This window comes from Aulonocara sp. 'chitande type north' Nkhata Bay, linkage group LG9, assembly GCF_057382095.1.
Source record: "Aulonocara sp. 'chitande type north' Nkhata Bay isolate Kocher_YH1m ecotype deep benthic linkage group LG9, A_spYH_male_GT1.1, whole genome shotgun sequence".
Classification (NCBI taxonomy): domain Eukaryota; kingdom Metazoa; phylum Chordata; class Actinopteri; order Cichliformes; family Cichlidae; genus Aulonocara; species Aulonocara sp. 'chitande type north' Nkhata Bay.
The window spans coordinates 11775714-11803107 of NC_141352.1; the positions used below are offsets into that span (position 1 = coordinate 11775714).

At 41.9% G+C, this 27394-nt stretch overlaps 1 protein-coding gene and 1 non-coding gene across 3 annotated transcripts in view; one reads left to right on the forward strand and one right to left on the reverse strand.

The window, feature by feature from the left end:
* rps6ka3b (ribosomal protein S6 kinase A3b) overlaps positions 1-26577 on the reverse strand; it is a 66029-nt gene extending 39452 nt beyond the window's left edge. The window contains exons 1-2 of one of the 2 annotated variants that reach the window (XM_086305780.1): positions 26130-26577; positions 10863-10922 (exon numbers count right to left, since the gene is read on the reverse strand). In XM_086305780.1, coding sequence (XP_086161906.1) covers positions 10863-10922; positions 26130-26192 — 123 coding nt within the window. In that variant the 5' untranslated portion in view covers positions 26193-26577. Of the gene's footprint in view, positions 1-10862; positions 10923-13122; positions 14512-26129 lie in introns of those variants that run through there. The other variant, XM_086305782.1, reaches the window with a different exon arrangement.
* Positions 17305-17398, forward strand: trnai-uau (transfer RNA isoleucine (anticodon UAU)). The gene is made up of 2 exons: positions 17305-17342; positions 17363-17398. It is a non-coding gene; the product is annotated as a tRNA-Ile (tRNA).
* Positions 26578-27394: the final 817 nt, after the last annotated feature.

Sequence of the window (27394 nt, forward strand, 5' to 3'; positions counted from 1 at the left end):
CGGGTAGCTTTGAGTCTCTGTGTCAAATTCCAGCTAGGGTCAGTCAGACATCTGAGAGCATCTTCCTCTCGTCCACCTCCTCCTCTCCTCCTCAGTAATATTAATAAAACAATAAATGAATAAAAACAACCTCCTCTTCCTCGCTCATCATCCAAATCCCCCTCAGATATTTCCGCATGAGCCACAGAGACCTTTTTTACGTGGTTAAATGATCACAGATGGGAGGTTTTTTAGCTTTTGTCTTAAAAAATATTTGTTTTTTACTTATTTTAGTCGATATTTTGCTTAAACATTGTCACTAATATTAGCTTTGTTTTACATCCAAAGCACGAGTGAAATATAATAAATATACAACATTATGAGCTGTTTCCACAAGTGAGAATCCCAACACTGCTCGTTGTACGACGTTATAACCTGAGGTTTTCTGGGTGAAATTACCTCTCACAGATAAAGCGTCTAATCAGGAACCTGCAGACTGAACAATAACTGGCTGCAGGCCCTTTCATCACTGCGTGTGCTGCGTCGCCACTCATCACCGACAACAACAACAACAACAACAGGAAGCTGATTTTAAATTAAAGAAAGCAATCAGCACGCAGACTTATCGGCCCGTCATCGCGGCAATCTGCTGTCCTATTTTTGTGTCCACTGAATTTCTAAAGGAAGAAAATGAAAAACAATCAAGCAAAACGGAAACTGTTTCCTGAAGGAAACGATGCTCGGGGCGGATTCTGCTTCACAATAACTGTGAAATTAAACTTACACGTTTCTAATGTGTTTAATTTGCTACTTTGAAGAACCCGTCCATAAAAACAACCAGCAATCAGACACAGGTGTGGCAGTGTTCAGGGGGGAGGAGCTAAAACAGCACCACCCCTCAGTGTGAGACAAAGGAGGATTACTTTGAACTGCAGCTCGTGCTAAGCTTCTGTAATAGTCCAGGAATAAAAACATCACTTTGCATGTTTTTAAGTCAGGACGAACATTTTTTCCTGAGAGACTAACAAATGAATCAAAACAATAACTGATAGTTTAACAGGTAATGATCGACCCTACAGGCTGTTTTCCTCACTTATAAAATAAATAGCAAGGTCAAAGCATGTAGAGTCATTGATACACTGCTAGGTTGACAGAGAGTGAAGGTCAAAGGTCACAAGGCCAGGTTTTGTGTGTGTGTGTGTGTGCGCGTGTGTGTGTGGTTTGTTTGAGTGTGATAAATCTGTTCCTGGAGAGAGCGAGTAACCACTGCGCTCAGGAAAAGCGGCGCCGCGTTGCACAGATTACATCACCACCCTGTGACCTCACAATGGCTAGACCCACAATGCCTCGTTCACAAAACACACACACACACACACAGACACACACGCACACACACACACGAGTGACCCTGCCTATTACCACAAAGGAATTCACAGAGTGATCCCGACAGAAACTAAACAGAGAGAAAAAGCTTCCCCTCTTCTTCCTTATTATCCACCTCTTCACTTTAATACACACACACACACACACACACACACACACACACACACACACAAACACGTTTCCTCCCTCGCTTTATAACTCTTCCTATCAATCAATATCTCCTCTCTCTCTCGCGCTTTCTGTATCCATCAATATCCACTTTAGCCAGCGTGGGAGGGGCAGAGGTTTCCATTTTAGGTGTTCAGACCCGCAACACACACACATACACACACACACACACACACACACACACACACACACACACACACACACACTTCCTGCCTCCCTCCCAAATGCATGCACACTCACAGTGATGACCACAGATGAGAACAAATAGCCTCTAAGTGCTGAACCCAAACACATAAATAGATTTCAGAGAAGAAGAACAAACAGTCCCAAATCTGAGGACAACTTTCCAGTCTAGACAATACACACACACACACAGACACAGAGACACACACATACACACTCAAAAACACAGTGTCTGTTGTTTTTGTTGCAGGTCTGAAGGTTGTGACCGTCTAAATTGTAATTGGATGAGCTGTTTCCAAAGAATGTTGTCTCATACACACAACACATGGACACACAAACACACACACACACACACACACACCTGAGCGCCCTCAGTAAAATGCCTTGTGTGTGTGTGTGTGTGTGTGTGTGTGTGTGTGTGTGTGTGTGTGTGTGTGTGTGTGGGCGTTTAAAAGACGCCAGAGAAAGTCAGTCCAGATGGCCAGAGAAGATTAAACACCATCTGCCATGAGCGCTTCGTACACAGTCAACACACACACACACACACACACACACACACACACACACACACACACACACACACACACACACACACACACACACCACTGAGGATGATTTATAGAATCTGAAACATGACTTCTCTAATAAGGAGATTCATCACATTTTTTACACTTGTGGTAAAGACCTCGTTCTCAGGGAATAATGAATAATTCACTCCTCCTCCGGCGATCCGTCAGGAGAAACGGGTCGGAAAGAGGAAATAAAGCTCCACATGTTATGTCGGGATTCGTTAGCTGCAGCACCTGAGCATTCAGCGGCAACTTCAGACCGCATTAACCTGCACGTAACAATGCAGAGACTGTACACAAAAGATGGCAGATGAACGTCTGCCATTGTGTTGTTTGGAAGCTGTCCTTTTTGGTTACCATGACGACCGAGCTGATTTATTTCTAAGTGTCTCTGATGATGAAGTAGTGACACGAACGACGCCACAGAAGCCTTCTTGATTTCATAATGAACCTCTTTCACAGCAGCTGTACACGCTTATTTTAACCATTTTTACATGTAAAACCGCCGCTCAGAAAGACCATCAGACTTCCTGTCAGTGGCTACAATGACGCTTCACAGTCCACAGCTCGTCATGTCGGTTACCTGCATAACCAATGTTGCCTCATTTCTGGACAGTAACAGGGAAGGTGACCTAAAAATAACGTGTGTTTTGACATTAATTTATGCAAATCTCTTCTATAAAACTATGACTATGAGCAGGCAGTTTACTAGAAGCCTACCTGATTTCTTGCTTTTGATGTGATTCATGCCAACCAGAAAACCAGCACTTCCTCCAGATGTTCATCTCATCCTCGCCCACTGAGCTGAAGTTGAAAAGACGACTCAGACGTGCTCAAACACCCTCGTCTGCAGCTCAGGCAGATTCTTAATGACTTTTAAGGCTTCAAACTAGAACCAGACACATACAGCTCATACCATAATATCCTCTCTATTCACTTAGATTTCATCTTTCTTTTCCCAAAACATTACAACTGAGAAATAGACACTTGTCCTCCGTTCGAAACAGTGTCGTCACAGCAGCTGTGACTCCTGTTTACAAAGCTGTCTGCAGCACATGTAGCAGAGCAGCAACACAGCTGCTGCACATTTAAATAATGACCTCATCATCTAGCCTTCACAGATTTCCCATTCATGCAAGTGCATATAAAAGCCTGTGATTTCCTACAGTGTTGTGGCATTATAACGACCTCAAATATAGGGATCAATAGTGTAGTGGTTTAGACATTAACCTAATAAAATTACACCTCCATCCAGCTCCATCCTGTCTACTCTCCTGTACGGTGCAGAAAAGTTGGAAAGGCTGGTTATCGAGAGAACAGACTGAGTAACCAACGAGTCGGACAGACACCCCTCTGAGATTCCAGACAGCTTTGCACTCTTGGCCACCGGCCACTGGCTTTGAAACCCCTTAAGACACCATAATCCATCAATATGCACCGTGCACTGCAACCCGACGGTGTAAGAGAAATGGGAAAGCAAGGTGCAAGAGCTGATGGAGGGAAACATTCAAGACAGGCAGGAGGTGGGGAGCAAAGCTCAGTTACTCATTTATTACAAATCAATTAAATAACATACAAGTAGGGCTGGGCGATATGGCTTAAAATCCATATCGCGGTATAATTTGAAGCATGTGCGGTAACGATATATATCACGATATATTCTTTTCTTCTGTATAACGTATTTTACACACTATAAGGCACACTTAAAATCCTTTAATTTTCTCAAAAATCAACAGTGTGCCTTATGTATGAATTCTGGTTGTGCTTACTGACCTCGAACCGATTTTATGTGGTACACAGCGCACAGAAATCTGTCAAAAAAAATTTAATATGACTTTGGTAAGCTATGAAGCCGGAGCATTATGGCTGCCATAGTCAGGAGCCTTGCAGAGTAATCTGGGTCCAAAACTCCGTCTTCTTCAGGTCCCAAAGTCAAACGAACACTGAGAGTTAAAAACTGTCTAAATTCTTTCATTTTTAATAAAATGATCAGCGTTGCTGCTTTACATCCAGGCATCCATGAAAACAGAATTTATTAAATTCAACAGAGTTAGAAGCTAGCAGGAAGTTAGCTCGCTAGTTTCCACCTAAACATGCCATAGCATGTTCTGACTGAGAGATCAATTAAAAAAATTAAAACGTACTGCTTTGCTATCACTTCCAACATAAAGGAAGACAGTAAACTAAACAGCAGTGACGTTTGTAGGGTTACTGTAGTTAAGCTAGCTGGTATATAATGATGTGCTACGTGATCGCTAGCAAAACAGCTACGTTAGCATAACATTAGCACAGTGAAGCTGAAGGATGAATGCTAACTTTTTTCCACTCGAGAAAAGTTAACGTGAGGGTTTCTGGTGGTCAGGGACAAATGCAATCACATGGCAGGATGCTATAAACAGACCAAACTTCAGTCAGGAGAACAACTGAGATAATCCATCCACAATACCAGGTTAGTTATTAATATACTGCAACAACATGGGAATAGAGCAGCTGCGAGAGAATTCAGCATTAATGAATCAATGGTAGGGAAGTGGAGGGAGCGCAGTAATTTGCAGATGATATTGTTTGCAGCCGCTGCAATGCTTTCGACCAAAACAGGCGCAGCTTGATGACACCATCAACATGCGTTATTGCGATAGAGCGGTATAGTCAAAATCTCTACAGTTGGCCAAATTTATACCGTTTCTACCGCCCACCCCTACATACAAGAATCGCCTTTTTCGATCAAATTCTCCAAAGTGTGTTTGATAATCTCGATACTGGCCAAATTAATTGTAGCTCAGCTCCGAAAATGACTTCTGGTCATGCAGTAACCTAAACAGTCAAAAACAAGGAGCAAAATCGTGATGAATGTTGAGCAGCGCGTGCACCTGACTGACCTGTAAAACCTGTGAAACCTGTAAAAAACATCACTGCTCCCCAATGAACAGCATCATGATCAAGCAATCATTCATTTAATCAGCAACAAGGTGTTTCTATTGGTAACTGTTCGCAGATACCGGACATATTTTATTTTGCCACCCATACAAACACCAGGACAAACATCCACAGACATCACTCTACACATCCACAGGGGGGCGCTGTTTAAGGCCATTCAGCTTTCCCATAGATCCTACAAATCTACAAGCTACTTTGAAACCCACCTCTGGACTCTTCTCATTAACCCTCTGAAACGAATCACACATTAGCTTTCACTGGCTGTTCTCTCTGGGACGCACGTGCTCACTAAACACTACCAATCGCTCGGTTAATCAATAACAGGACGCTGTTCTGGGAAACTGATGGGCTGATTTTCCCTGAACGTATTAATCCTGTTATAATAGCCTGAGTCATAAAAGCTTTCAAACTGTTTTCAGCAGCTTCATGAGAGTATCCTTTTGCTATCACTTCCTGTTCTTTGTGCTCATCTTCATCCCTGTTTTGGGAATTTTATGTCACAGTTTGGTCATTTTGCATCTCATGGTCACTTAATGCTTTTTGTGGTCATTATTTCTATCATATTAGGCACTCATTTAGACTTAGGATATTTTGTTTTACATTTTTCACAATAATTATTATTGTTATTATAGTTATTTTCAACCACTTTGCTGTCAAGTTACATCTTATGTTACTCATTTTGCATCTTTCTAATAATCAGCTCCTCTTTTCTTTATGGCTGGTTTTCATCTCTTTATTTTAGCATTTCTTTGGAGTTTGCTTTGTGTCACTTTTACGTTAAATCGCACCTCTCTGCAGATGTTTTGTTTTTAAAAGTGGGCCACAGGAAGGAGAAGGTGCTATCATAAGTTTGGCATTGCCTCAATCGATTCTCAGAGGATGACGGAACAAATCTCAGCTCTGCAAGAGCACACCTGCGCATTTATGAAATATTTAAGAAGTCCCATTTAAACCATTTAGAGCGACGCAGTCAGCCAGAGAAATCTGCTGGGAGAGCAAAACCGAGCGAGGCACAAAACCCGCGGCGCAGCAGGTCACACAAACTAAGAAGCTGGTGCACGTGTGTGTTCAACATGGTGCTCCCACAGCGAACAAGTGACCTCATCCTGATGAGACATGATACTGTGTCTGACACACACACACACACACACACACACACACACACACACACACACACACACACACACACACACACACACACACACAGCTGAACAGCAGCGGCAGATGGCAGCAGATGTTAGTTGGCCCCTCAGAGAGCAACGATGTTCCTTCTGCTGTCTGGAAACTCTTTTCTGCCTCACTGGGGGCCTTAGCGAGTGTGTGTGTGTGTGTGTGTGTGTGTGTGTGTGTGTGTGTGTGTGTGTGTGTGTGCATGGGGACCAAAATCTGACATTTACTATACTGGTGGGGACCAACAGCCCTCATGGGAACCAAAGTCCAGGTCCCCATGGGGGACTCAAAATGTTATAGTTAGGTTTAGGGTTAGCCATTCATTTTTCATCATCATCATCATCATCATCATCATCATCGTTTATTTATATAGCACTTTAAAAACACGCAAGGCTGACCAAAGTGCTGAACAATAGAAACATAATAGATACCATAAGAATAATAAATACGATAAAATAATAAACATAGTGAAAAACAATAAAATACAAGTCAGTCAACCACTGAGTCAAAAGCCAGTGAATAAAAATGTGTTTTCAATCTGGATTTAAAAACCAACACTGATGTCGATCGTCTAATGGACCATTTTTGATGGTTAGAGTAAGCAGCTGAGGAAAGCATTATGTCAATGGGATGTCCCCACAAAGATAGCAAACCAGGCGTGTGTGTGTGCTACTGACTCAACAATGATGTCAGTGTGTCAACTGAATGTGTGTTTCTTGCAGTCACACCTGAGCTCATGATAGTGTGTGTATGTGTTATCGACTCAATGGATGCAACAGCGCTGTGATGGAGGTGTTTCAGGATCTGAGCGAGTGTGTGCGTGAATGAGAGCTGAGGTGTGTGTGTGTGTGTGTGTGTGTGTGTGTGTGTGTGTGTGTGTGTGTGTGTGTGTGTTTTCAGTGCTTTTTTATCGGCTCTTACTGGCTCACAGGGGTAGTTGGGCGGTTGTCTGCACATGTGAGTGCACATATAAGCCAATCCAATGAGTCTCTGTCACTTTAGATAACAAACCACAGCAGTTCCTCTCATTTCCTGCCAAACGATAAACAAAAATATCTGCTATATTTGAGGAAATGAAATCCTACTTTGCAAAGCTGCTGGTGAATTTCCTTTTGGCTCGTGGTCAAACATCAGTGACTGCTGTTGGCACCACGGGTCGACCCATTAATGGACATAGCAAGCACAACTTAAAGAGTTTAAAAAAAAGCAGAAGCATGTTTTAAGTGATTCTGCATGTGAGGTTTTTACGTCTCTGAAATGTTTGAAATTAAATTCAGTGCTCCCTGCCCACTCTTCACGATAGCCTCGAGGCTTTTCAGGAGTTCAGGATGGAAATTATAAAGCAAGCTTTGGAAGTTAGCTGACTCACGAAGATTCACCAAGTCTCAGCAAAGATCTGCACCAAAGCGTCTCCTGACATGTTGTGATGAAATCTGACCACAGTGACACAAACACACTTCCTGTGTGTTTAACTTCAACTATTTTGCTGTTGTTGGATTATTTTGTGCTTCGCAGGCGTTTAATCATTTATGAACAGATATCTTTCTAATAATTTTGCCTCTCTTATAGTTGCTTAATATCGTTTGTGTCACATGTTAGTCATCTCTGAGCTCTTTCTGTTCATGTTGACTCCATGGTTGCTTCCCATCGTTTTGTTTCATATTTTGATTGTTTGTGTCTCTCTGTGGTCCTTTGACTGTTTCTCGTGATCACTGAGATCTCTTTCTAATCACTTTGCTCCTCTTTATAGTTGCTCAATATTGTTTTGTGACTGTTTTGGGCCATTGTTTTGTCATTTTGGTATTTTTATGATCACTGAGCTCTCTTTTTATTCATTTTGCATGTCTTCATGGTTGCTGTCCATGACTTTGGGACTGTTTTGGCCTCTCTGTAGTATACCTCCATGGTTGTTGCGCTCCCTTCCTGATCATTTTCTTCTTTTTGTCCTTTTCTGTCACATTTTGGCCATGCTAGGTCAGGCTTTGGTCATTTTGGTCTTTATATGATCACTGAGGTTGCTTTTTAATCATTCTGAAATCCTCTTTTTGGCTGTTTTCTATCGTTTTGTATTCGTTTTGTATAATTTCTCACATTTTGCATCTTGTATTTTCTGCATTTTTGCTTCTTTTGGTTCCCCCTGCCATTATTTTTGTCCCATATCAAAGTTTTAGTTTCAGTTTTAGTTGTTTTATTAGTAAGTTCTCTTTTTAAACTTTAGGTTTCAGGGTTTTTTATTTCCTACAATCAGCCTGGCTCATGTAGTGTCTCAGTTACACGCACACCCTGTTTCATCCTCTATTTGGACGACCGGTGAATAAAATTGACAGAACGTCATGTTTTATTCAGTAAGACCTGATACCAGTGACTGAGGCCATTAACTGACCAAAGTGCTTATTGAGGTGATAAACCAAGTGAGAAGTGTGGTCATTTCTCCCAGACTTACTCACAGCTCGGTCTGAAGCTCTGTGGTCTGACCGTTGCAGAACTTGTTTGCTTTGCCGTCCCTTGTCTCAGTGAAGGTCCTCACATGTGTAGCGGTCGGTGAATTTGTGTCATTTGCACACTCTAAGACTTTGAGCAACGTGACACAGAGAGAAAGCTGCCTCATTACCCCGATTTAACCTGACACACACTCTCACACACTCGCTTCACATTGACTGGAACAGTCTAAGTCACTCATTAACAGTTATGTAATATATTCACGCTCACACACACAGACCTGCAGACACACACTCACACAATGTGACGCTGGTGATGTTTTCACATCCAGCTTCTTGCTGCAGAGCTCGTGTGTGTCTTTGTGTGAGTGCTGCCGACTCTGTGCAGTGAGGTAATGAGTGCTCAGCTCCTACCAGAGAGTCGATCCATAAGCCATCTCCTCTGCATTTAAAAAATCAATACGTGCAGCTGCCCTCCCTGCTGCTGCTCAAACACTCGCAGACAGGTCCGTGAGCTCAGTGCAGGACACACGGCTCCTGAAACGTCTGAGGAGCCAGTTCTGCTTTTGTAGCTTATGAGAACCAGCCCACATTTCATAAAACAGCCACAACATTTAATCCTTTGAATTATGTTTCTGCACCTGTGCTTATTTTTGTTTACAGGGCACTGCTCGTTTTTCCCCACCAGTCCCATATCTGCTGATTTGCTTCTGCGTGCATGAAGTGAAGGCTCACCAACATTTAAAGGTGCAAAAAGCCATTCAGAGGCTCGAGGACTCACACAAGACAGCAGTCACTGAAAAACAGGACACAGAAACTTTCTTTGGGATGGTTCTTCATTATTTTGCACTAATTCAGCGATGTTGTGATTCTCTTTGAGGTCTGTTTGTGATCTTTTGTGTCTGCTGACAAATGCTTTGCATCATTTTCTGCTACTTTGCATGTATTTTGCAAATGTTTTACACCTATTAGGGGTGATTTTCCTTCTTCCTGTGAGTATTTTATGCATTTTTCTGGTGATTTTCCATCAATTTCCACTCTTGAGGTCATTTTTGTGTCTTTTTGATTACTTTGTTTCACTTTTTTATTATTTGGTTGCTGCTTTTTCCTCATTTCGTACCAATTTCAGGTTGTTTCTTTTGCTTGTTTTGCACATTTCTTTGCTTTCCAACATTGCTTTCATTTCCAATAATTTTAGGTTTTCAATCATTTTACACCCATCAGTGTTCTAATTGTCTCAATGTTGCACACTTCTGTGATACCCAGCGTCTCTCTCTGCAGTAATTTTGCATTTCTATTGGTTTTGTGTCTCTTCTAGACTCAGTTGTACTTCATTGTGGTCGTTTTGTATCTTAGAACTGAGCTCGGATCCCTCAGGTCCACTAGGCCTGTTTAGTAATCCGTGCATGACCACATGCATTTCAAAATACCCTGTATTTACAGTGATTTTCTCCAAAACAGGGTCAAATGAAAGTCAGCATGTGTGAGTAGAGGATAAAAGTGGGCCACAGGAAGAAGAAGGTGGAATCGCCTGAAGAGAAAATATCATCTAATCCCAAAACAACTCCTGAAATGTGAAGAGCATCACAAATAAATGATGATAACGATCAGTGCCAAGGATGTGAGGGAGGATTTTTTCTTCCTGCTTTGAGATGACTCATGATTTTAATAGTGAGCTACATTCTGCTTCACTTTCATACCAGCAATTATCCTGCAGGAGTAGGCGTCAGTTTTCTCAAACAGAGGCTAAATCAAAAACTCTGCTTTGTGTGAATGTAACTGAAACTTTTGCACACGAGGTCGCACACAGATCGATGTAAAAGTGACCAGAAGAGCTGTTTAAGCGTCAATATGAGGAGGTCAGACTCATGACTGCACGCGTGAGTTCCTTCAGAGCAGTTTGAGTGCAAACAGAGAGCTCGGCGTGTTTACAGTGAAGCCGACGAAATGCCAGGAAAGACTAACAGAAAGCTCCAAACACAGTCTGCAGCCTCTCTGATGTGAGCAGGAAACACAGGACAGGAGGTGGACTCACCGTGCAGACAGACATCGAATCGTCCTCGCCCACCGAGTCCTCGGGATCATGATGTGCATCCTGTAATCAAACACACACAAAGGTCAGGCGTTAACACACACACACACGCAGAAGCTCAGCAGTGACATGCTAATTAGCAGCTGCTCTCTGTGTGATCCTGGCAGGCGACGTCACCTCTTCAGGCTCAGACATGCTCACCTGAAAAACTGGTAACAGCTCGACTTCCTCTGAGACAGCGAGTACTGAGGCACACTTATCTGTACAGAAACATGCAAGGTCCAGTTTGATGGGCTGCAGACCCCGGGGACTTCAGGTGGACGTAAACAGGAAGCTGACATTCGTTGATTGTTTTCATTGATTTTCCAGGGCTGTCAATTTTCTCTATTTTTTTTTTCTTGCAATTTTATTTGAATTTATTTTGTAGTTTTGCTCATTTTTTTATTTCAGTTTTATATTAAATTTATTTCTTTATTTCTAATTATTTAGCATTTTATTTATTAAATACAGATATTCTACTTCTGCATTTGTTTTAGAATAAACTTTTTTTTACCGATTCTTTTTTAAGTTTTTTTTTTAAATTTTTAAGTAATTATCATTTTACTTTATAAATGTTATTTTTTGTCATTTTTTTAATGTTAATTTGGATTTTTTGTGCTATTTTTAATTGTTATTCCAGTTTTATTTATTTATCTATATACTTTCTGCCTTTCCTTTTATTTTTTGTTTTATTTTCAAATTTTATACTTTTTTAATTATTTATCACCACATTCATTTTCCTTTATTTTCTTATTTAGACATTTGCAGTTAATTTTAACTGTAAACATTTTTATTTTTGCATTTTAATATTTTAGTTATTTTTTTCTAACTAAAACACTGCGTATATATTTTATAAACATATGCAAAATATCCACCTCACCACTGAAACCTGTGACAGATGAATGATAATCAGAGCTGTAACGTTCTGCTGGGAAACCTGATTCCTGACATTTATGTGGATGTTACGAAACACTATCCAAGCACAGCACAACGGGCATCACCACAACCCAAAAACTGTCACGAGCTCCTCGAAGAACGGCAAAGAGCCCAAGGCGCTGACCCAACCTCCAAACTCCCCAAATCCCAATCCAATCAAACCTGATCCACAAGGTCCTGACCCGGAAACACAAAGGACCCAAAGGATCCTGGTCTGTGCCCCCGAGGTCAGAGGTGCTTTGGCAGCACGAAGCACAGAGACGCCCAATATGAGGCAGGTGGCTTTAATGTATAAAATCTGGGCCTATTCTGATCATTTCTGGGATCATATTTCTGTTCTCAGATACTACAAGACTAGCGTTGCATGATTCAGTTTTTGAAAGATTTAGAGTACAAATACGACAGAAAACGAGGAAAGCAGAACGCGTCCCCTCTAAATCAGATATAAGGTAAATCAGGTGCATAAAGACATTAATGATTCTTTTACATCAAGGACTTTTGCTGCCTACGTTCAATTCTTTCCATTCAGAGGTGAAGCAAGCCGCTCACTGAGTAGGCGTCTTTTATTCTGAAAAGTGAATGGCCTGGCCTGTATTTATATAGCGCTTTACTAGTCCCTAAGGACCCCAAAGCGCTTTACATATCCAGTCATCCACACATTCACACACTGGTGATGGCAGCTACAATGTAGCCACAGCCACCCTGGGGCGCACTGACAGAGGCGAGGCTGCCGGACACTGGCGCCACCGGGCCCTCTGACCACCACCAGTAGGCAACGGGTGAAGCGTCTTGCCCAAGGACACAACGACCAAGACTGTCCAAGCCGGGGCTCGAACCGGCAACCTTCCGATTACAAGGCGAACGCCCAACTCTTGAGCCACGATCGCCCATCGTGGAAAAGCTCTCATCATCATCACCTCCCTCCCGCTCTATCGCTGTGATGTTGGGATCAAACTAGAGTTCAGGTTAAAATGAGATACGGGAACAAAAGAGAAGAAAAAGAAGGGCCCAGACGGTCTGAACGTAAGATTTATCAGCAGGGCCGACAGACTCGGACGGCTTCCGTACCTCATCTGCTCGGCCGAAAGGGAAAACAAAAACAACAGATCTGAATTAGCATTACGTAACACAGATTAACAGCCTGTCTGCTTCCCTGCTCGAACAACAGCTGTGATTCAGACACTGATAGCACTGATACTACTGCGTGACCAAAAAAGCATAATAACAATAAAAGCGATTACGATTATTTACTCTGCGGGTGAGAGCAACTCGGGGAGCAATTACTGACCTGTAATCTGCACAACCGGATAAAAGGTGAAGAGGAGGGTGGTGGGGAGGGCGAGGAGAGAGCAAAGGCAGCGGACAGAGAGAGAGCGATGGATTACGAAGAGAAAGAGGAAACAGGATTAAGAGAGAACAAGGTGGCTGCAGAGGAAGCAGTGGAATGGCTCAGTCTTGTAGACCATGAATAAAAAGTGTGCAGCGTTTGTTTTTGTGGGGACGATCACCTGCATTTGTCTCAATTTTGGTCAATTTTCACCATTAAAATCACACAGAATCAACCTTTACACTGTAAAGGCAGTAAAGGTCCTCACTCTTTTAAATGACATCATGGTTGCTGCGAAGATGCTGACCAGTCAGGTTTGGTATCAGTCTGTGACTGAATGGGTCAAGATGGCAATTATGTGCAACCTGCTTGTTAACTGGGATAAACTGTTGAAAACGACAAATCCCTACATCATTACTTGGAAGTCTTCACCAATCTGCATCCTGTGCAATCACCTTGTTGTAGAAAGTGGTGTCCCAGAGGTTGAGGATGCTGCCCTGTCGTCACTGCAGTCAGCAAATGCAAAAAAGGTCAATGCAATTTTTCTGTGTCGCCAGGAGTTTGCTATTTTAACTCTGTGTGACTAAAGTGTGACTCTAGTAGCTTAGAGCTGTCAAGCCAACAATGATTATCTGGCTCTGATAAAACAACAGCGCAGACAACCGTCCTCGTAACCTGATCCTTATCCTTATAAGTATATTTAACTTTTACTTTCTTACACTTTTTTTTCTGGCTGTCATGTGACTTTTCTTTCCTAAATGCACTGCATACTCAGAGTTGTGTAATCTACCCCTCTTAAGTTGATGCTAATTTATTTTAAGGCTACAATTTTGCATTTTTTTAAGTTGAGACAACTTACATAATTTTATAGTTCAGCAATTCCTGAAGTGTAAACCCACGAATGTGATGACTCTCAGGCAGGTTTTGGATTTATGACAATCATATTTTCCCAACCTTCATTTGCAAAGAACTTCAGAAATGAAATGGCACAATGAATCTATAAATACGAGCTGTTCCTGCGTGGTTAGATTTGACTGAGTTATGACTCAGAAAAAAAACATGAGTCACAAATTGTGGAAAGTGAGTGCAACGTTTTTGTCTTGTTTTTTAATCTTCATTTATCCAGGAAGTGAAACTCTTGAGATTAAGTACTGATTTTGCAAGAGTGTCCTGGGTCGGGATGGGAAGCATGTCTTTCCATGGAAATTCAATGCAAGCATGGCGGGAACATGTAAACTCGAGACACAAACAGAAGAGTCCTGCCAATGTTTCAGTCCTTGCCTTGAGAAAGCAGCGCTGACCACCGAGCGCGCTGCACAACTCAGTGCTAACATCACAGAAAAGAATCGATGCGTCGACAGGTTGCTGCAGTTTTTAAAACCGCAAAGAGTTTGTGCTCGCCGTTGTCGCCCTCGCAAAGTGGACCAAGGGCCAAAACTCATATTGGCTTGTCGTCCACTTCTTACATTTTGTATTTTAGTGAACACAGCGAAGCCAACACAGCCGAGTTGGAGAAGCAGCCATTATTTCTCAGTGGACGAGCTCAAAGATTCCCAGATTACTGAGACAGAGATGCTGCAACAGCTCGGAAAGACGAGACATTCTGGAGAAAACTCCACGATTGCTTCAATTCATGCTTTGACTTCTCTAATCGTTCTCTAGAAGCGTCTTTTTTTAGGAAAAGATTTGAGTGAGTCCAGCACGCCTCAAGAGCACGTCACAGTTGGCGTAACAGAGGCTTTTGGAGCATTTTTAAATCAACATGGAAACTTGTACAGGGATTTTCCTACATATAAAAACATGTTGGAATCTCCCAAAGAGGCCGTGGACTTCCCCCGAAAGGAAAATCAGCAGTTCTGTAATAATGTTTTTTATCAAGTTTTTTTTTGGCAACTGATAATCAAATGGCTAATCACACTTAAATGTGTTATCACACCTACGAAAGTCCATTCAGAGCCAGGAAAAACCCTGATTAGTCTGTGGAAAGCAACTGCTTGCTGGTGTCATGTCTAAAATAAAAATGTAAAGTAGCTGCTTGTCGTGTGACTTCTCAAAGAAAAGTATTTTACTACAATTTAAGCCTGTAAAATATCACAAAAAAAATCCAAAACAAAACTATATCAATTACCTCGACCCCTACGATCAAGAAGAAAACACTATTAAGTCACAGCTACCCAGAGTCCTGTCCGTTTTGGACAACCTAAAGTGATGCCTGATGACACCAGCAGCATAAATATAGCTGCGTCTAAATAAAAACTCCCATCATCATCTAAAGTATTTTGGAAAGGCTCGACTGCTGTTCACGAGTAAAACAAAAACAATCTGAGTCTTGTTCTGACTCCAACCAGACCTGTTACATCAGGAGCATCAACAACATGTTCTCAGAAGGAAAGGCATATTTTACTGCAATTAAAGTTTGATTTGTACATGTTGTCTCGACCTCTTCTTGTAAAAGCACAATGAAAGCTGTTAAATGTTCTGCTCCGCGGGGTCTCATTCGCCCCCAACTATGTGGTGAAGCAGGAAATCCAGATAGTGGGAGATCCTGACGGTATCAGAAGTTCTTTTGGGATGATTTCCTGAGGGAAAGTGATAAAGATGAGCTTTGACCCCTCACATCTAGGAAATTTCCTGGAAGCTACAGTTAATAAAGAGCGGCATGTTGCAGTCGAAGGATCACTACAAGAGCTCAGTTCCTGTTTTTAGGAAGGAAAAGGAAGTCGAAATTAAAAGCATTCAAAGGATTTTAGACTCCACTGTCTCATTTTATTCATCTATAGATCGACTAGGTATCAGGATGATGAACTCTGCAGCCACACCTGGTATTAATAATCGTTAAAGTTAGAGTCGAGCTGCTGGCAACGTAATCGGATATCATTATGTAAAAAAGCTGGCAGGTCTGCCAACCAGCGCGGGGCATCCTAGGTCGAGGGAAGTGATGCTGCTGAGGTGGAGCTCGTCTGTGGTTTTCTGTTAAGGGAGAGGTTTGGTTTTGTTTGTGAGACTATATTCAAACAACACCCAGAAACCACGTGGACTTTGAACTCTTCAAACCGGCCTTCTTATCTCAGCTAGTGCGTAAGAGGCGGGAGGACGAATGATTTATAACCATTAGTCAAATCAGACTTTCCTGTGAAATCGCCTGTGTTACTGCTAAGCAACAACAGAACTTTTAGGCCAAAAAGAATGACCCCCACTTTGAACCGAGACAGCTCGTTTATCAGCCTTCATATGTGGCGTAGCTGCCTAAAAAGCTTTCTAATGTGACCAACATTTCAGTCTTTAAATGTTGACGTTGCCTTATAGAACTTTTAATCACTGATGCATTTAAGAAAGCTGAATGAAATTTTTTTTTTTGAAGTCTTAAACTTGCACCAGGTTTCTGGTTTAACTACCTGCAGTAATTTAAAAAGGCGGAGTCTACAGAAACGAATCAGATACTTTGAGAATTTAGAAACGTTTCAAACGCGAGAAATATGCTTAAAATATTTCAAAGATTTGATTTATCGGTATTGACTGGGTTAACGCTTTGTCAGCTTTCCTTGAGGTGTATGAAGCAGCGTTCAGATGCTACGCAAATAATCTGTGGCGCTTTCTGCAAAAAACAACTTGCTCAAACAGAACTGCTTATAATTTGATTTTACTCAAACCGGCCTACTCCACCTCACAATCGCTCAGCTTTGCCGGCCATAAATTCTGAATCAGTTTAAGATCTGGGGAGTTTCACTTCAGATCAAATTGCGTCGCATGTGACCCATGATCTCAAATGTAAGTTTGTTGTTGTGTTAAAAAGTACTTTATAAATAAAGTTTTATGGCATGGAGTTTAGGATCTGGGGAGTTTCCTTGCCATGGATGGAAAACATTAATGTCCCTTCTTAGGTTATCACTTCTGCCTTGGGACACAGTGATCCATCATGTGGACATTTTATTGTGGTCAATCCTCAAAAAGCAGAAGTTCACAAACCTTTATCAGCTTGGCGCTCTGGTGACACAGGAATGGATCCCATCAATCAGAAGTGGCCCAACAGAAATAAAAACACTGACGGCTGCCTAAGCCTCCTAGGAGACGCACCTATAGGATAAATGTGAAAATCCTAGGAGACTTCCTTCTTAAATTATTGCATTCACAAGCTTTTAGGGAGCTCCAGTGGCGCAATCGGTCAGCGCGCGGTACTTATAGGACAGTAACCTGCAGAGTGATGCCGAGGTTGTGAGTTCGAGCCTCACCTGGAGCAAAAACTTACAGTAGAGTTTTATTCGTGCAATTTGTATTTTATCTATTTGTACATATTAACAGGCTTCTGCGTGTGGACAGCAGAGAAAGAATTTTAATATACAGAGAAATGCTTTTTCTTTGCATACATGACAATAATCTTGAATTTTAAGCACACTTGACCTCTGACCTTGACATGAAGTTCACCAGGATTCAAATTCTTAGATTTTTAGCAGACGTATAAATTTGAAAATCCATGACAATGGCAAACTCCCATCATTCTTTTAAGGCTGAAGGGGAAAAACTGAAAAAACAAAATGCATGAAACACTAAATCTGCACGAATGCCAAAACTTCTGGTCATGGCTGTGACGCAAAAAAGTTTAAAAGCTTATTTTATTGCTGCTGTATGAAAAAACGCAGTGTTATTGTGATGGAAATGCAAATAACCATAAATAGCCCACTACAGGGTAGTTTCCCTTTAACACTGTAGCTGTCTCTGTTGGCAGTGCAAGTTTCCAACCCTGGACCACTGTGGCATACTGTGCCCTTGTCCCCTCATAGAGGTGGGAACAGTAAAAATGCAGTGTGGCCACTAATCGTGCCCGAGCATGAAACAGCAGCGCTTCCTCAACAACAGCTGCCGCCCTTTAAATTACTGGCCCTTAAAATTACTGCTGAGGAATTGAGAAATCTATGAGAGGCATGAGAGGACAGCATGTTGTCGCTTCCAAAAACGGACCCAAACAACAAAAGTCTTAAAACTGTGAACTTGGTCCCGCTCTGAAAGAGTGATCTTCAAACATGTGAGGAGAGAAGAGCTGCGATTAAGTGAAACCTACTCGAGGGACGGTGCAAGGCAACTGTACAAGGGTGTAAATGCACCCGAAGGTGGGATTTTATCTGCCTGGAATCGACTCCACCCCAAAGAAAAGCCTGGTGGGTGTTTCTGGAGAACATGCTTTTCTCCAGAAACACCCACCGTGCTTTTCCCCATCCTCCGTCATCTTTGTGGAACTCTCACACTCCACCCATACTGAACCCTTACCCCTCAAAGCTCTGCAAACTGAAAAGATTGTCGTGGAATTTCCTCCACCGTCACCTGACCTCCACCCCGCTGAACCTTTACGGAGGCACTTCAAGGCAGAGAAAGCCAAACATTCCTGGCGTGCCAGCCTGCTCTTTGGAGCGTTGTCAAAACTTGTGGCTCGACTTCTGCTCGCAGTAAAGCAAAAAGCAGGGAAAGAGAAGATGTTTATTCAAATGGTTAAACTGATGTTATCACTTGTTACTTCTACTTTGTCCGATAACGACAAAACCAAATCTAGGCAAATCTTTCTCATGGCGGATGCACTGCTTTGTGATCTCGCCTTCTAACAACACCCAGGCCTGTGAGGCAGGTGGATGAGGACAAATCAGGGAGGTATATTTGGATGATCAGGGACTCCGCTCATTTGTACCACAACCCAAATTCACCATAACGACATGGATTGACTTCAACTCTGAAAACGATGTGTCAGTTATTACCGGATGTCACTGTTAGCAGGTTTCATTACAAGTTTTATTTTTGTTACAGCTTTGCTGCTGTTTGCTTTTTATTTATTTGTGTGTATTTGTGCTAGACTGCAGATACTTATTATAAATAGTTTGGGATACAGAATGTGTAAAACTGAGACAATCGGGCATTAAACGAACACAAAAATGTAATTTCCTATTACAACAAACATTTATTTTTGTACCTGTCTGTTACCTTATGGTTAAATTAGAGGTTAGTTTCCCTGCAAAACATCAAAATGCCCTCTGTGCTGCCTGAATGAAATTAATTCCACCTCAAATCTTGCACTTAACAGATGCAAGAAGTGAGTGTTTCTAATACTGGTATTTATCTGCTGTAACTGAATCTTCAGGAGATGATCGAATTAAAGTGAAACTGGATATCTGTGCCGATGTCGAGTCCCATCACAGGGAGCAGCAGAGCCTGCAGACATCCAAGAATAACCAGGATTTTGTTTCTGGAGAGACACTGGCTTTGTCACATAATCGATCTGAACGTCTGGCATAAAAAGAACAAAATGTTAAGATGTATCCCAGAGTCTGAGGAGAGGCTCTAAATGTTAGTCAGGCTGGTAGCATTTAAGACAAAGAAACGTGCACATTTACTGGAAAAATAACTTGGGTAAGTATTTGTTTATTTAAAAAAGTGCAGATTAAACAGGACATATCAAAGCAAGCCTCACTTGGAGATGATGAGCACGACTACCTCTAACGAACGTGTTCTGCTTGCTGAAACATCCTGGTATGTCAGGCTTGGGTGGGGACATAAAGTAAACATGACGGTTTGTCGGGATGCTTCATATGCTCACGAAATGCTCACGGAGCACCTCGGTGTTGAGGCTTTATAAGATACTCTGAAGGAATCTGGGAGAGTTTATCTTTTAGATGCCAAAGAACTGCTAAATACAAACGTCCATTCTTTGGACTTCGTGGGGAGGCTTTCAGGAGAATCCCGAATGGTTGAGGCTCATTAGAGCTGTGGGAGGTTTCTCTCGCTCTAGAGTCAACCACGACAATACGTTTGACCACAGTCTGCATTGACGACATCAACCTGTCTGCTCGGTACTCGTGGTGCGGTAGTGAAACTTGAAAAAGTGTGACACGAGGTAAAAATGGAGAATATTTGCTTTTTAAGGTTAAAGCTGCACATTTTAAAACATGTCGGTGAACGCCCTCTTTTCTCGTTGGTGTTGGTGGCTGGTGTCTAGGTCAGTGTGACTGAGGCCTAAGCTAGAGGTATGCTAGGTAATTCAAATGGCCAAAGCTAATAAAAGGCAATCTGAAAGAAAACATCCGATCATATAAAAAATAAATAAAGTTTTTCACAGGTCTCTCTACAGTCCCGTGAAAATGTAAGCACACTCTTGCTTCTTCTACAGGATTTAAGGGGTTTGGCATCAAACCAGGTGCTGCTAATCAGGTGCATTTAATTAAATAACAGCTACATCTCAGACTCGACGGGCCTCAGTTAAAGGTTAAACGTTCAAGTTCACGACAGCAGAATTAGAAAAACACTGAACAACTATGCTAAAGCTCTATCTGAAGAAACCACAAGAATCTTTAGCAGGTGAGACTAAAACACAACATACCAGCACAAACACCTCATACCAACTGTGTGAACATTTTGGCTTGTTCTGCAGCCACAGGACCTGGGAACCTCAAAGTCATCATCATCTGTCTGACAGATAAAGCTCGGCTGAAACAGAAGCTACTCAGCTTGGGTTCCAATCGAGCCGAAAACGTCAACGAACTGCATCCCACTGATTGGCCAGGGAGTGACATCATTGGATGAGTCACACGAATCACACCTTCTGGTTTTGAAACCCGGCAACGAGAGAAACACTCCCAAACCAACAGTTTGGTCCGACGACGAGGTGCAGATGTTTACCATCGAGCAGCTGGTACACCATCGCCTTGACGTCCTCAATTGTTGTGTTGTGTTTGTGTTGCATACTTCTGGGCTGCGTTGCTGTAACTACCTCATCCACACTGAGGTTGTACTTAATCGGAATAGAAAACAACGGAAACCGAGTACAGCAGAGTTGACTCGAGTTGTGCCGACCAGGGTAGGTGGAAGTGGAAAAGAGGCATAAGTGAGCTGTGCATAGAAAATATCAGCAAATTTAAATAAACTGATGCAACGCTGTAAAGACGAGAAGGCCAAAGTACCTCCCCAACAACATGAGAGACAGCTAAATCACCTTTACTCCTTATTGCTGATAAAGTTGGTTCTGAAAGATACTGAATCATCTTGAGTTTATCTGCATGTAAGGTGGACATCGGGTGAAGACCGCTGATCAGAAACAACCTGCCAACGAGGCATTTAGTGACACCAGCACTGATTATCGGCGAGTTAGGGTGGCAGACAGTCACTACAGCCGTGACAGAGCGTTATTTTTGGTGAAGGTCGCGGCAGGTTAGTGTGTGAAAGCTCTTGGAGTCGTTTTTATTTGCCTGATTTATTTGTTGTTGCTTAACAAATTAAAACTACTGATTCAAACCGGCTGCTCTAAAGAAAGCTTTTGTCTCCTGAACCTGAGATACAAGTCTGAAACAAAACCAGCTTCTGTGTGAGAGTGTGTGAGAGTGTGTGAGAGTGTGGTTTTTTCCAGTTCTTCCTTCCTACAAGTTTCTGAATCTTGATAAAGAGCAGAGGGCGGTGTCACTGTGGCTGCATGATTCAGGAAGAGCTTACGTGTGTGTGTGTGTCCCCACTTCCTGTATGAGGTGTCACAAGGGCTGCATGGAGAAATGTGTGTGTGTGTGTCACTCTGTAGGCAGATCGTGAATAATAAACCCTCACACACAGAAATTACTGAGTCACTGCAGTCAGCGCCTCTTTCTCTGTCTCGCCACCTAACAAGCTCTCACCTGCCCCTGGTATTCCCCCCTCGGCATCTTTACACACCACTGTCAGACCGACAGGATCGTTCTGCTGCCGCTTTGCTCAATAACACCCGACCTTTGACCCCGGTGTTACACCTCTCAGCCTTTTGGCATGCGGAGAAGCGCCTGTAAGAGCTTTTTCTAGGCCACCACGACAACAAAAGACGCAGATAAAAGCGTGAGAGGCGAAGCTGAGTGGATGCTTCGCTTGGATTGGTGCCCTGAAGACAAACATCGTTCAGCGCGCGCACACAAAGAGCGGAGCACATCTGCAGTCGTCGCCGAAATGCAGAAACTAGCATGCGTGCACTTGTGTGTGTGTGGCTGCAGTGATGAAACAGCACTCACAGTTTCTTACAACACGCAGAAATGCTTCAGAAGAGCTGCACAGAAACAGAAGCTATTCATTTAACATCCCTCGGGGCTCCAGCCAATGATCATTTCCATTATTGATTAATTGTAATTACGCTAATAAATTAAGGAATCCATATGTGTCTGATTTACTTCACACTGACTGTTTCTGGAGAACATGTAAAAACGCGAATCACACTCAAAGTGTTTATGTAGCGAGGTGGAGAGAGACTTCTTATGAGAAGCTCAGGAAAACAACAATTCCAGAAATAATCATGATGTCATGTGTGTACGAAAAACACAGTAGGACTGTTTTCTTCTTAAATGTCAGGCTGTCTGTCCCAGAAAATCACAACACTCCGACCTGTCTGCAAACACTCACCAACTACCTGCTGAGCCGCGTGAAACCATGAAAAGTGCAACACAGAGACCAACGTTGTGCCTTTTCAAATGAGTCATTGAAATGTGGTAAGCCACGACTTTTACTTTCAACATTAACGTCCTCTGTTTCCTGTTCACTGCTGCCTGAGTGCTTGCAGACAAGTCTGCGTCATCCATGCAAACAACAGGTAACGGCATCGATCTGCAAGCAGCGAAATAAATACAAGAAGGTTTTTGGTGCAGGTTCCTCTTATGACATGTTGCTGTTAGCTATTTAGATATTAGCTGTTTGCCAGGATCAACTTTTATAACTGCCAATAAATAAGAAATTAAAACTAAAGAAGAGATGGAAGAAACACCCTTCAACCATGAGTGTTGATGTTTCACAGTCAGTGCACAAGGGGGAACTCTGAAGCATCCCTGTCTGCAACATGTTATTGCAACGCCTTATTATTATTATCGCATCAACTTTAAAACCTGGTTGGGCTCTTCAGTGCATTAGTGACCAATCACGTCACAAGGAGGTTGCAGCACAGTCTTTGCAACCTATTCCACCTAAAGACAGAAACTTCTGGCAACCAGTTGGAGATAAAGAGGGGTCTCCAACTCTGAGTCTGAGGTGTAAAATTAAAGAATGAACTTATATTTAGTTATTTTTCAGCTCGTTTAAACAGCTTATCAAGTAGTTTTAGTTGACTGTTAGTTTTTCAGCTTGAACTTCTTTAATTTAATTATAATTTCAGGGTTTTTTTTATTTAGCTGAGCTCACATTTACATGGACACTCTTTTTACTGCAGAAGTACCTCTGGGGTAATTGTAGGCCTACTCCTGAATCAATGGGGCCTTTATGTTATTTGTATTAGAGGAAAACTTGTACTGAATGTTAGTGGATTTTTATGTAGGTTTTAAATCTGATTTAGAGTCACTGTAATGTTCCTGCTGACACCATTGAACCAATACGGTGACAAAAGCTCTTTTATGGCATTTGTGGGACCAAATAGTGATTTTACCCTCTCATGCTTGTGCCTAAGAACACCTTCAATCTCACACTAACACAGCTATGACACTCCTGTAGCAACATTATGGGGTTTTTTCAATCTCGTCTAACTACGCCTGCAGAGTTTTTTATTAAATCTGTGTGGTTTATAATCACGCATCGTTTCATGTGTTGCGGTGCTTGTAAGGATCCTTAACTGCACCCCACAGTTTACTGAGACATTCATATAAATGAATGAAATACTTGGAGCAGTACTTCTATATTGTACCATATTACACAGTCTTTCTTAGGTTTTTAATCTATTTTTTAAAGTAAAGTCCTTATAGGAGCTTAAGATTTGGCTGCTGCTGTAATTAATAATAGCCTTTAACCTGCTGGTTTAGCGCTCAAACATGACATTAACTACTGCACCTCTGCAGCTGCATATTCTGACACTGGACTAATACTTAAGGCAATGAGCAGGAGCTGTAACAGCTTTAGTATTTGAAATAAAGCCTTGCATGTCCACAGACTGATCTTAAGAGACTTGGCATGGTTTGTTAAAATAGGGGGGGGGTTTACGCCCTGCTGTGTAACTGAGACTTTAAGGTGATTTAGTGAGTTTGTGATACCCAGAGTCAATTCACTGAGCTTCAGGGTCAGGCCAGAGAGAAAAGACTCTTCAGATCATTTTATGTCCTCTTCCACAGTTTGTTTCCTATGGATTTGTAGAGCATTTGGTGTGTAGAGCCTGCCGTTATTATCTGTATCTGCTTAAATAGTAAAAAATGTAATAGTCATGAAGTAGTTTTGTGTCTTCAGAATGATCTTATTCTACTTTCTGTTGTGCTTCAGTAAAACTAATTCAGTCCTGTTTGAGATCCGTGGTGTTTTTAGTCTAACTTAAGGTCAGAATGATGGCTCGATAGCAGCTTTAGCTGCTGCTCTCGGTCCTAATAAAACCTACTTTGCACAGTTTTGCACTTCATCACGTTTCCATTCTCTTATTCTAGCATTTAAACATGAATCTGTTATTTCTAAACAGACTGACAAATAAAACCCAAATGTAACAACTCTGTGCCGAAACTGCTTCGAGATGTGATTCAGTGCAACTAATATAGTCCCTGTTGGAGCTCTGTGCTGCTTTAAATCTCATTTAAAATAGAGTTTGTGTAATAATACAATCTGATTTGCCTTCATATTTGTGTACTTTCTGACGTTTTAAACCTCTCAATGAAACACCAGCTGTATTGTTCTTCTGTGCCCACTGTACACTGTGCTGGTGTAATATTTCTGCACAGAATATTACTTCGTGTTTGTGTCTTCAGAGTTACATGAACTGATTTCCTTTTAGAGTTTTATGGTATTTAAAATCCAATTTAGGGCCCTAATAGTGTCCTTGTAGTCACTCAGCAGTACTAATACAGTCTAATTTCATATGCTTGTCTCTTTCCACACTTTCAGTCTCTTTTAACTGACACTGACGTGCGTCCATGGCAGGTTTTTTTTAGTTTATTTTAGTTTAATATTTTAGCACATGCTCAGGGTTTCCTGTTGCACAAATGTGACATGTCTGGAGGGTGTGCACCACGTTCAGGTGTTTAGAGTAAACACATCTTAATCTACGTCGTGTTTTAATGCAGCTAACTTCATCTTTTTGGAGCTTTATAGTGTTTTCAACCAAATTTTAGGGACAAATTGACGCCCCTATAGTCACTGGTGCTGTCAACCATAATGCAATGTAATTTTTCACATTTTTGCCCTTTATGACATTTAAAACCTCTTGATTTAACACCAGAAACATGTCCATGGCAGCTTATAGCGATGTTGTGGTACTTTATAGTATTTCCGTGCCCTGTAGTACCACTGTAATACTCCTGCATAAAGTATTATTACATATTTACACCTTTGGGTCATCGCTTGATACTTTGTTGTTTTATTCCAGCTAATTTAGTCCTGCTGAAGTTTTCTAGGGTAAAAATTATGTCTGTGTTGTAGTTTAGCTGCTAAGAAGAATGACTTTAACTTAAAAAATCTAATTACCCTGAAAGCCGCCTTCATATTTTTGCAATTTATGATATTTTAAACCACTTGATTAACACTGGATCATACCAAGGACATTCCTGCAAAGAGTTTTGTGCTTATTTGGGAGCTTATACGACACTTTGGTGTACTTCTGCGCCCTCCTGAACTGGTGTAAAATCTCTGCAATAAAAATGACTTCATGTTTGTGTCTTCAGAGGGAAATAAACAGATGTTCCCAGAGTTTACGGTCCAATTTAGGGTCATAAAAATAATTATCCCTGCAGTTACTTCGCAGCTGCTGTCAATAGAAACGCAATGTAATTTCGTGTTTTCGTCCTTGATGACATTGTCAGCTTACTGTTTGAGCACTTCATCGTGACTCTGTCGTTGCCAGCACATGTTCGGCGCTTCTTGAAGCACAGATTTACCTGCAGAGTGGTCTCACTGCCTGACAGAGACTTAAAGGCGCTTTTCCTTGTGCTGTGTTTTGTGTTTTTACCCCCTAAAAGCTGCTGCTGTGACTGCAGCCCCCAGTCAGCTGTCAGTCAGTGTGACAGCAGGACAAACCAAAGTGTGCTCACCTCTCCAGCCGTCCTCCCCAGCGGCATCTTCTGCCAGGGGTCCGCCAGCTGAGCCAGAGGCATCTTCTTCTTCTGCCCCTACTTTTCTTTCTTCTTCTGTTATTCCTCTTTTCTGCTGCTCGTACCTCCCTCGCTCCGGACGCTTTCTCGCCTGTTTCTCCTCGCTCTTATTCTTTAAAGAAAATGTTTGAAGGTAGTAGTCCACTTTCAGCGTCGGCAGGAACCGAACCGACCGACCAACCGACCGAACGGAGCCGAGCGAACAAGGGCTAATTCCGGATCTGCCGCGGCGCTGAGACCGCCCCTTCCTCCGGAGAGACGAAGAGGAGGAGGAGGGGGAGGAGGATGCCCTTTTTCGGAAACTGATTGACTTATCTCCGTTTCTCTCTACCTCCACCTCTCCCTCTCTCACTTCCGTTCTTTCCCAATATGGCGGCCGGTGTCGGCTTACCTGTCCGTCAGAGCGCTGCGTCACAACTACGTCACGACGACAGGCGGCATTCTCACTTAGGTAATAAAAGAGTGAACGAGCACGTATCTGAACTTATGAATAAACAGTCTGCGATTCATCACGCAGGCGGTGTTGTTTTGTTAATGATTATTTTTTTTTACCGATAAAGCCTAACAGCGTGGCGCCAAAGTGCCTCACACAATCACAGAAAGTATGGAAAACGACCTTAAACGACCCGTAAATTAGGCCACGTGAACCCAAAACACGAAGCAGTAGCATAAAATACAAAATATTACCCCCAAAATATGCAAAATTACTTTAAATTGTCGAACAAAGAGCTACATGACCACAAAACATAAAAGGTTGCACAAAATACAAAAAGTATCCCAAATATATTCGAAATGACCACAAACTATCCAAAATAAGACACGTAACCCCATAAAAACCCATCACAAAGTACACAAATACAAATAAAAAACCTGCAAAATGATGACAATCCAACAATAATATGGCAAATTGCACCAAAAGATGTAAAAATAACCACAAAGCAGCCAAATGTAAACAAAATAACCACAAACCTACTCTAAATGACAACAAATGTCGAATATGCAAAATCAGTAAACACATACAAAGTGATACACCAGCAGCCGCAAAATGACTACAAAATGTCCAAAACAGTCACAAATGCCATGAAACAAATTACCATAAAATATACAACATCTGCACAAAACCACCCTCAGAAATACTGAGACCACAAAATCCTGCTAAATGTCCACAAACAGCCCACAGCCCTATAAGTTATTGCAACTATACT